We start from the raw sequence: 10,315 nt of genomic DNA on the forward strand, positions 1-10,315 counted from the left end.
AGAATTTATTTATTAAAAATAACTTAGAGTTTTTGCTAACTAAATATTAATCAAAATTACTAAAAACGGCTGGTTATAATAACAGTTTTAGGCCATAATAACATTGTTTATATCTATTAAATAAATAAAAAAACCTAAAACATGATACGATGACCCTGAAATTTGACGTATAACAGATGAGTTGGAGAACAACATTGAGCTTAGCATTTCAAAGCGTAGGGGTGATATATGGGGACATTGGAACATCTCCACTTTATGTGTATTCAAGTACCTTCACCGATGGTATAAAAAACACTGATGATCTTCTTGGATGCCTCTCTCTCATCATCTATACCATTGCACTTGTTCCCTTCCTTAAGTATATTTGCATCGTTCTGTGGGCTAATGACAACGGTGATGGTATGTTCACCCCTTTAGCTAGTGTCTTATTTTTTAAGTATAGTGTGTATTTAATTTTATGTCCTTTCTTTTGGCGTCTTAACTAATGTTATTCATTAATAAAGTGTATATACCTAGAAAAATTAATTTTCTATGGAAAAATGTAACTATGAAATATAGTTGATGATAATTATGGAAAACTTGAAAAGAATGACATCAATTATATGTAATTAATAAGCTTTTTAGCATAGTTCTAAAAATCTTACCCAATGGCCGGTTTAACCGAATTAATTGGCAATTAATTTTTTGTCGGTATGCTTCAGAAAAAAAAAAAAAGGAATGCTAGGGGGTAATAACTTTTGTGATTTGTAGCCATCAACATGGTTTTAATGGTGTGAGATTTCATCCAATGACTCACTTTTTTTTGCTGATTACATGCTGCCTAGAATTTAACAAAGTTGCTGGCCCCTAAAACTTTTCCGAAAAAAAAAAAAATATTGCAAAATCAATTAAACTAGTTTTTTTTTTGTGACTAATTAAACTAGTTTAAAACCAGTAATGTATATTAAAATATTATTATTATTTTTTTTGGTGACTAAAATATTATTATTTAAAATATTTATTTATGTATTAGAATATTCTGTATTTATTAGAGTCTATCAATACTCTTCTTTTATGTTAACCTTTGATTTTCATCTAATAAAATTTAATGGTCTATATAAATACGACATATCTAATAAACACATAATTATTGTGCTCATTTTAAACATACCTGGTACGGGTAAACAAATACGGCCTAAATAAATATATTCCAAGAAACATTATTTTGTCCTTTTTAATATTTTTTATCATTTCTAAATTATTATGATGTGTATTTAGGTGGCACATTTGCATTGTACTCTTTGATTTGCCGGTACGCTAAGGTGAGCTTAATTCCAAATCATCAACCAGAGGATATGCAACTTTCAAATTACAAACTGGAAACACCATCAAACCAATTAAAGAGGGCACACAAGATTAAGGACAAGTTAGAGAATAGTAAGTTCGCTCAGCTTCTGCTTTTTGTTGTGACTATCATGTCAACCTCTATGGTCATCGGAGATGGAATTCTCACACCATCCATTTCAGGTGAAATTTTGTCACTAAAGAAATTCAACTCAATTAATTAATGAATTGATATCAATATATCTGTTAACATTCATTTTCGAAATTGTTTGCAAAGCAGTACTTTCTGCAGTTGGCGGGATCAAATCAAAGAGCGAGTCACTTGGCCAAGGTACATACATGCTTCCCTCTTCTACTTAGTGTTTATATTAGTACATAAGTTGCTGAGGAAAAGTATATCATGGTACTGTTGTTTCAGGTGCTGTTGTGGGGATCTCAATAGCAATCTTGATAGTTTTGTTCTGTGTCCAAAGATATGGCACTGATAAAGTGGGCACAACGTTTGCCCCAATAATCATTGTGTGGTTTTCATTCATTGGAGGCATAGGCCTCTTCAACTTGTTCAAATATGAAGTTGGTGTGCTTCGAGCTTTGAATCCAAAGTACATTGTAGATTACTTCAGAAGGAATGGTAAAGACGGATGGATTTCTCTGGGTGGAATTTTTCTATGCATTACAGGGACTGAGGCCATGTTTGCAGACTTGGGTCACTTCAGTGTGCGAGCAGTTCAAGTAAGTGAATAAGCAGAGTGTGTTGCTTCAAGCCATATTCTCATTAATTTGCTTTTCCTAAACAAAATATACACTTACATCCTATGCTTATTGCAGCTTAGTTTCTCCTTTATTACATTTCCTGCACTAGTGTGTGCATACAGTGGACAAGCTGCATATCTTAGGAAGTTCCCGGACCATGTGGCGGATACATTTTATGACTCTATACCTAGTAAGTTTCTTCTATCTTGGTAGTAAATTCAGTACACACAGATTCATCAAATGGCTGAAATGCCGAATTTTCGATATGCAGGTCCAATATATTGGCCAACATTCGTTGTGGCAGTTGCTGCTGCCATCATTGCAAGCCAGGCTATGATTTCAGGGGCATATTCTATAATCCAGCAGTCTCTAAGTTTGGGATGCTTCCCCAGTGTTAGTGTCATACATACCTCTGCCAAGTATGAAGGTCAGGTTTACATACCCGAGATCAACTACATTCTTATGATCTCGTGCGTCATAGTCACCGCCGCCTTCCAAACCACAAATAATATTGGCCATGCTTATGGTATGCTATTATTAAGAACTCCAATTTCATAGTCTATCAAGTCAAACATAGACCTTGTGTGCTAAGTCTGAATTTCCATGACAGGGATTGCTGTGTGCATGGTGATGCTTGTCACAACAGCCATGGTTGCTCTTATAATGCTTGTTATATGGAAGACAAATATATGGTGGATTCTTCTTTTTGTTTTGGTATTTGGTTCGATCGAGATTGTGTATTTATCATCCATGTTAACTAAGTTCATTCAAGGAGGCTTTCTTCCACTAGTACTTGCTTTGTTCTTGATGGCTATCATGGCCATTTGGCATTACACACACAAAAAGAGGTATATGTTTGAGGCCAACAACAAGGTTTCTAGTGAACATCTAAGAGAAATAGTAAGCAAACAGGTTGTATCCAGAATACCTGGAGTAGCACTTCTATTCTCAGAGCTAGTTGAAGGAGTTCCACCCATTTTTGCTAAAGTTGTTGCCAACATTCCTCATATCCACTCTGTTGTTGTGTTTGTTTCCATGAAGTCCATCCCTATTAGCAGAGTTGTATTAGAAGAGAGATTCCTTTTCAGACAAGTTCAGCCAAAGGAATATAGAATCTTCCGCTGTGTGGTGAGGTATGGCTACAATGATGTGATTGGGGAACCAAAAGAGTTTGAGGAACAATTAGTTCAACAGCTAAAAGAGTTTTTAAGACTTCAAAATTTTACTCACGTATACGAGGGGGTGGGAGTTGGTGATGCTGAGCAACCAGATTACCATTTGCAAGTGAGTATCCAACAACAAAAATCCAGCAGTGAACGGTTTGCTAAGGATGAAAAAGGTTCTTCTAATCAAATAATGCCTGCATCTTTTTGTTCGCATCAAGTGGAAGACCAAGTGGTGCAGTCCCAATCTGGTCAACAACATTCAAGGTCTAACCCTGCCATAAATGTGTCCCGTGCTTCATCAGGCTCCATTCAGTCATTTGGAGCAGTTAGTAGAATCTCAAACCCAACTCTGCAGGTAATAGAAGAGGAGATAGCATTTGTGCAGAAAGCAATGGAGAAAAGTGTGGTCTACATGTTGGGAGAAGCCGAGGTGGTGGCAGAACCCAATGCATCCGTTTTAAAGAAAATAGTGGTCAATCATATCTACAGTTTCTTGAGGAGAAACTTCAGGCAGGGAGAACATCTAATTGCAATCCCACGTTCAAAGCTACTCAGGATTGGAATGACATATGAGATATGAGATATGATGACACACTGAAAGATCAAGAATGCTCTAAAGATAATATTAGTAAGTAAATAAGAAATATGAATATTGTACTCCAAATGGTTTGGCTTTCGCCTTTCGTAATTGGCTTGATGCCAACTAGGTTGTTGGTTGTTACCATGAAATATAATGTAATCATATAGTACTAAATGTAATGGATTTTGTTGTTGTGCATGTTGGATAATGTTAGAAATTAACAATGAGGAAAATTCTATACTCTGGGAATAAATCCTCTCTACAAAAGAGAAATTTACTTCAGCACCATAAATGAGTCCCACCAGGTTAGATCACATCCTAAAAGTTACAAACAGATCTAAAGACAGAAAAATAACTGAAAGCAACCTTCGAACAATAATACTCAACCAATAACTAGGATCTCAAAACAACAAAGATAAACTCAGTTATTCAAAAAATTTAGGGATGGAGAAAAAAAAGGTCTATCCTATCCATACAAAAGAAAGCATGTATCAACCAAATGAAGAAATAAGGTAAACCCTATTTTTTTTTTGGTCTGATCACACATAAAGTTACAAATTCAGCAAGTAAGCATAGGACTAAAATGCAACTCCAACACAAATATTGTATAAAATCACAAATCATGAGACCAAAACATGCGGAGATTGTTGAAAATGTAATAGACATTATACCACAACATGGGAAAATTGAGGCCATAACTGGCCAACATAACCATCCCTGAAACTAAAAATTTTCAATAAAAGTAAAGCCTTAAGGGGGCACACCGCACTGCAGTCCCCAGCACAAAGCCTGCTATTTGTAGTTGTTTAGTTGGCGCGGCTCTTGAACACGTCGAGATCCATCTCAGTAGGATCAGTTGCTTGCAACTCCACTTGAATCCCATCGAGCTCTCTCTTGAACCTGTCTTTGGAGCTTGCATAAATCATCTTATTTCTAACCCTTGATGTGTCAGGAGACCTTCAAATAAAAAAAGCAACAAAGTCCAACAAAAGTTAAATTAATATCAATAGCTGCGACAATAAACAGCAAAAGCAAATAGCTGGAGTATAAACAAACAAACAAACATGTAATTACCAAGCAATGAAGAAAATCCTGCTTTTAGGAACATTGCCTTCAGTCAAGTACTCGAAATCATATACAGCATAGCGGCACTCATTAGGAGGGAGGCAAGCAGTGAAATCTTCATAGCCTTGAGCTGGCTCACCAAGCTTCTCTACAATGACTTGCTTCTGATTCTCCTCAATCTTGAAAACTATGAACCTGTGAGTCCTTTTTGCCTTGAGCTCCAAAAACCGCAACTTGCAGTCATCATGGACTGCCATTCCTGAAGCAGCATTTGCCTGAGAAAATGAAAGACACACAAAATCAAAGCAATTATGATCAAGCAGATCCACAGACAAGCCCAAATGATTGATTACATGCACATACTTGGCTTTAATCTCTTCGCCACCAAAGTAGCTAGTCAATAAGAAAATGAAAATCAAATTATTTGATCTTCACCTCTAATTGGTGAAGATTCACTGGATGCGAGAGTTTTCAAACAAATCTTATCCGAAACCCAAAGCATTTGACTTAAAATTAAAATGTTAATGTGTATGAATTTGGGGTTAATTGGAGTGTATAAACAACTTAAAAAATTAGGAAGGGAAACGAGTAATCAGATCTGAGGGGAATGATGTATAATGATCAGATCGAGAACATGGAAGGTGTGTAATCCGAAACGAACAAGATCAGCAAACAAATACAGTGTCCAAAGTGATGATCAAAATAGCTGTTGATTTTAAAGTTAAATAGTAGCAGCAGCAGCAGCAGCAGCAGCAGCAACAACAACAACAACAACAACAACAACAACAACAACAACAACAATAATAATAATAATAATAAGGTAGCAGGAAAATTGAAGCAGTGAGAAGAGAGAAGAAGTAGCAAAGAAGAGAAGAGAAGAGAAGAGAGCAGACCATGGTTGCGTTGAGTAATTGGTGTTGATAAGTAAGAAAGAGAGAGAGGGAAGAACGGAAGGAGAAAAAATAGGAATGAATTTGAGTTCTGTTTTTCTCTGTCTCTCAAACAGAAAAAGGTTGCGTTGATAGTAAGAAGACAAGAATAAGAGAATAGTAGGCACAAATTTAATTAATTAATACAAGTGTGATAATGCCATCGTATTGTGGTCCATATCATGTCATGTGTACTGTATTCACCTGATGTGCCTCGACTAGCATAGGTGTATAAATAACATTAAATATATATGGATTTATATATATGTTGTGCCTTAAGAGCATATGTAGTTGTCAAGTATCAAAGGGTGGTTAATTATTATTAGTATATATGGTACGAGAGGGAACTCTCTTCAGGGTGTTCTATTTTCAGTTCTGAGTGTTTCTGTCACTGTTTTAAGTGCTGCACATGATCACAAACTTCAAAAAACAAAAAAAAAACTAAAATATAAATTCAAACTAAAGTAAATGAAAGGGAATAGAAATTACTATACTAATAGTTGGATTGCCTCCCAACAAGCTCTTTTTTACTGTCATTAGCTTGACGGACAGCTCCATTACGGAGGTAAGTAAGGGCTCAGATCTTCACTCCTTACAATAAACTTTCTTCTTGTGCTCTCATGAATGAGCTCCACATGTTCTAAAGACAGGATTCTATTCACTGTGTGTGGAATGACTGGACTCTTAGTGAAGACGACTCTCATTCCGGGTGAGAGGCCTTCAGTAGGGATCTTCTTGTCCCTCTAGCCTTTAGGTACCTTCTTTTTAGTACCTTCCTTCCCAGTGCTTGATGATGGTTGCCTAACACCAAATTTAGAGTTAGTGTCTGGGGACTCTGTAAAGCTCTGCACTGAGAAGGAAGGCTGAAACATAAGGTGTTGCACAATGGCACCACCTCTGTCAGAGGGAGATTGAGGGTTGGAGATCTTGAACAAGATGCAATTCTCATGTAGTCTCAAGACTAGCTCTCCTCTTTCCACATCAATTATGGCCTTAGCAGTGGCTAGGAAAGACCTTCCAAGGATGATGGATTCATTTCTGTCTTCCCCAATGTCTAGAATCACAAAATCCACAGGGATGTAAAGGTCTTCAACCTTTACTAGGACATCCTCCACCATACCATACGCCCTTTTTAGGGTTTTGTCTGCCATCTCTAATGAGATTGTGGCACGCTGCACCTCTAAAATTCCTAGCCTCTTCATTATAGACAGAGGCATCAGATTGATGCTTGAGCCAAGGTCACATAGTGCCTTCTCAAAGGTGATGATCCCTATAGTACAGGGAATTAGGAAGCTTTCGGGATCCGGCAGCTTTTGAGGAAGCTTCTTCTGGACCAAGGCACTACACTCCTTGGCCAGTACCACAGGTTCATCTTCCTTTTCTAATGCCTCTGTATGAGAGGAGTTAGCCTTCAGTTTCCTAAGGATGGCCAAGTACCTAGCAATTTGCTCTTCCTTGAACTCCTCATCCTCTTCTGAAGAAGAGTATTCTTTAGGTTCTTCTCTCAGCGAAAGGGCGTGCAAGGTGACATTATCAGTCTCCTCATGAGCTCTGATTTTTTTGAGCTTCTCAATAGTAGGCTCCTCTTTAGGTTCGGTTACAACCTCTATAGCCAGGGCCTTGCACTTTCTTTGGATTCACCTCTGTGTTGCTTGGAAGAGTGTTGGAAGGGATCTCTGGGATCCTCTTACTCAGCTGACCAATCTATATCTCCAAGTTCCGGATGAAAGACCTAGATTCAGCCATGAAACTGTGGGTGGTCTTAGAGAGGTTGGAGACTATAGCAGCCAAGTCAGAGATACTCTGCCTGGGTTTCTCTAATTATTGCTGAAAAGTTTCACAGGGTCTACTACTGAACCTATTCTGATTCATTCTACCTTGATTGTTACTGAAACTTTGTTGAGGCTTCTGTTGATCTTTCCACCTAAAATTAGAATGGTTCCTCCATCCCTAATTGAAAGTGTTTTAATAGGGATTGTTGTTAGAGTTTCTTGAGGAGTTTCCCACGTAGTTCACCTCCTCCATGGTGGTCAAGGCATTATCACCTGTGTCTACCTAATAGGCTGTCTCTGGAAAGTAAGCCTCAGAGGTCTGCGTCCCACTCAGGTTCTGAGTGATCATGTTGATCTGCTGGGATATGAGCTTATTTTGAGCCAAGATGGCGTCTAAGGTGCCTACCTCAAGGATGCCTCTCTTTTGAGTAGCCCCATTGTTCACAGGGTTCTTTTCAGAAGTGTACATGTATTGGTTATTAGCAACCATGGCAATAAGCTCTTGCGCCTCTTCAGGCGTCTTCTTCAAGTGGAGGGATCCACCTGCAGAGTGGTTCAATGCCATCTTGGATATCTCAGATAGACTATCATAGAAAATGTCTAACATGGTCCAATCTGAGATCATGTCAGGAGGACATCTCCTGATCAGTTGCTTGTATCTTTTTCAAGCTTTATAGAGGGATTCACCCTCTTTTTGTCTGAAGGTTTGTACTTCCATCCTAATCTTGCTCAGCTTTTGAGGTGGGAAGAACTTGGTCAAAAATCCATTGACCACCTTCTCCCAACTGTCTAGGCTTTTCTTAGACTGAGAGTCCAGCCATAGCCTTGCTCTGTCTCTTACTGCAAAGGAAAATAGTATGAGCTTGTAGACTTCTGGATTTACTCCATTAGTCTTGACAATGTCACATATCTGCAAAAAGTCAGATAGGAACTTGTTTGGATCTTCCTGTGGAAGTCCATGAAACTGGCAGTTCTGTTGCACCAGAGTGACCAATTGAGGTTTCAACTCAAAGTTGTATGCCCCAATGGCAGGAATGGAGATGTTGCGCCCATAGAAGTCAGAATTGGGTGTAGTGTATAATCCTAGGACCTTTCTTGCATCACCTCCATTGTCTGGATTAGCTACCATTGTTGTTTCTTCTACCTCTTGTTCTAGAGCTCCTATGAGATTTCTTACGGATCTGCTAGCTTGAGCTTGTTGCAGACGCCTTCTCAGAGTCCTTTCAGGTTAAGGATCCGGATCAAAGAGAAGTTTTTTATTCCTACTCCTGTTCAAAAACAAGAAGAAAGAAACCAAAAAAAGAAGAAAAAAGGATTCTCTATGTCAGAGTATAGAGGTCCTTTGTTAGAGAGATAGGTAAAGAAGAAAAGAGAAGAATATGTCTTTTATTTAAAAAGAAAAAGTTTTTGAAAATAGAGAGGGGGAAGAGAAGATTTTCAAAATTAAAGAGAGAGAAAGAAGTTAGAATATTTTCGAAAAAGATGAGAGAGAAAAGAGTGAGAGGATTTTCGAAAACAGAAGAGAGAGAGAGAGCGGTTAGAAGATTTTGAAAAAAGAGGAAAGAGAATTAAGAATTAGAAAGATACCAATCTTTTAAAATTAAAGTAAAACAAACAACTAATTAAAAAGATTTGAAATTAAAATAAAAGATTTGATTTTGAAAATTTTTGAAATTTAATGAGAAAGAGTTAATAAAAGATTTGAGAATTAAATTTGAAAAGAAAAAGTCAACAAGATAAAATAAGATTTTAAAATTTTAAAGAGAAAATATTTGATTTTTAAAAAGTTTTGAGATTAGAAAGAGAAAGTCAAGGAAAGATTTTGAAAATTGAATTTTAGAAAAAGTTAAAAGAGAGAGAGAAGAGAAGATAAGATTTCAACATTTTAAAGATTTAAAAAAAATTAAAATTCAAAAAAGAGAAAAACTAACAAGATACTAAAATTTTAAAAATTGAATTTAAAAGAAAGATGGGATAGCAAAATTTTAAAAATCAAAGAAAGGAAAGATAAGGTAAAGATTTAAAGAAAAGATAAGCAAGAAAAACAAGATTACCAACCAAGACACCAAACTTAAAATTTTGAAATTAAATAAAATAGATTTCGAAAAATTAAAAAGGAAAAACACTAAAAGATACCAAATTTAAAAATTTTGAAATTGAAGACACTAAATTTTCAAAAATTAAAAAGGACAAACACTAAAGGACACCAAATTTAAAGATTATAAAGATCAAAGACACAAATTTTCAAAAAGCTTGAAGGAAAAACACCAAAAGACACTAAACTTAACAATTTTGAAATCAAACAAGAAAAAATAGCAAGAACAATTTGAATATCAAGAAAGAAAAGTGAGAACAATTTTCAAACAAACTCAAGAAAGAACAAAAACCAAAGTGACACCAAACTTAAAAAATTGACACAAGACTCAAACAAAAGAAAAAGATGATTAAAGATAGAAAAAGTTTTTTTTTGAAGTTTTAAAAAATTAACAAGAAAAGAAATTGAAAGAAAGCTAGTAAAAAGTACCTGATCTAAGGAGCAAGACAACCGTTAGTTTGTCAATCACAAACAATCCCCGACAACGGCGCCAAAAACTTGGTGTGTGAATTTTGAACTCGCACAACTGAACCGGCAAGTGCATCAGGTCGTCAAAGTAATACCTCAGGTGAGTGAGGGTCGAATCCCATGAGGATTGCCGGATTGAGCAAGCTGTGGTTATCCTGCAAATG

General features: G+C 36.5%; 2 protein-coding genes across 2 annotated transcripts in view; one reads left to right on the top strand and one right to left on the bottom strand.

The window, feature by feature from the left end:
* LOC107632131 (potassium transporter 5) overlaps positions 1 to 4,071 on the top strand; it is a 4,477-nt gene extending 406 nt beyond the window's left edge. The window contains exons 2-8 of the mRNA XM_016335791.2: positions 177 to 399; positions 1,258 to 1,506; positions 1,604 to 1,654; positions 1,742 to 2,055; positions 2,152 to 2,266; positions 2,348 to 2,602; positions 2,687 to 4,071. Of these exons, the coding sequence (XP_016191277.1) occupies positions 177 to 399; positions 1,258 to 1,506; positions 1,604 to 1,654; positions 1,742 to 2,055; positions 2,152 to 2,266; positions 2,348 to 2,602; positions 2,687 to 3,822 (2,343 nt within the window). The 3' untranslated portion in view covers positions 3,823 to 4,071. The remainder of the gene's footprint in view (positions 1 to 176; positions 400 to 1,257; positions 1,507 to 1,603; positions 1,655 to 1,741; positions 2,056 to 2,151; positions 2,267 to 2,347; positions 2,603 to 2,686) is intronic.
* On the bottom strand, positions 4,312 to 5,946 carry LOC107632132 (actin-depolymerizing factor 3). Its single transcript, XM_016335793.2, has 3 exons — positions 5,781 to 5,946; positions 4,897 to 5,162; positions 4,312 to 4,779 (listed from the first exon to the last, which is right to left on the bottom strand). The coding sequence occupies exons 1-3, from the start codon at positions 5,781 to 5,783 to the stop codon at positions 4,629 to 4,631; spliced, it is 420 nt and encodes a 139-aa protein (XP_016191279.1). The 5' UTR covers positions 5,784 to 5,946; the 3' UTR covers positions 4,312 to 4,628.

The sequence above is a fragment of the Arachis ipaensis genome, chromosome B03 (assembly GCF_000816755.2).
Source record: "Arachis ipaensis cultivar K30076 chromosome B03, Araip1.1, whole genome shotgun sequence".
Taxonomy (NCBI): Eukaryota; Viridiplantae; Streptophyta; class Magnoliopsida; order Fabales; family Fabaceae; genus Arachis; species Arachis ipaensis.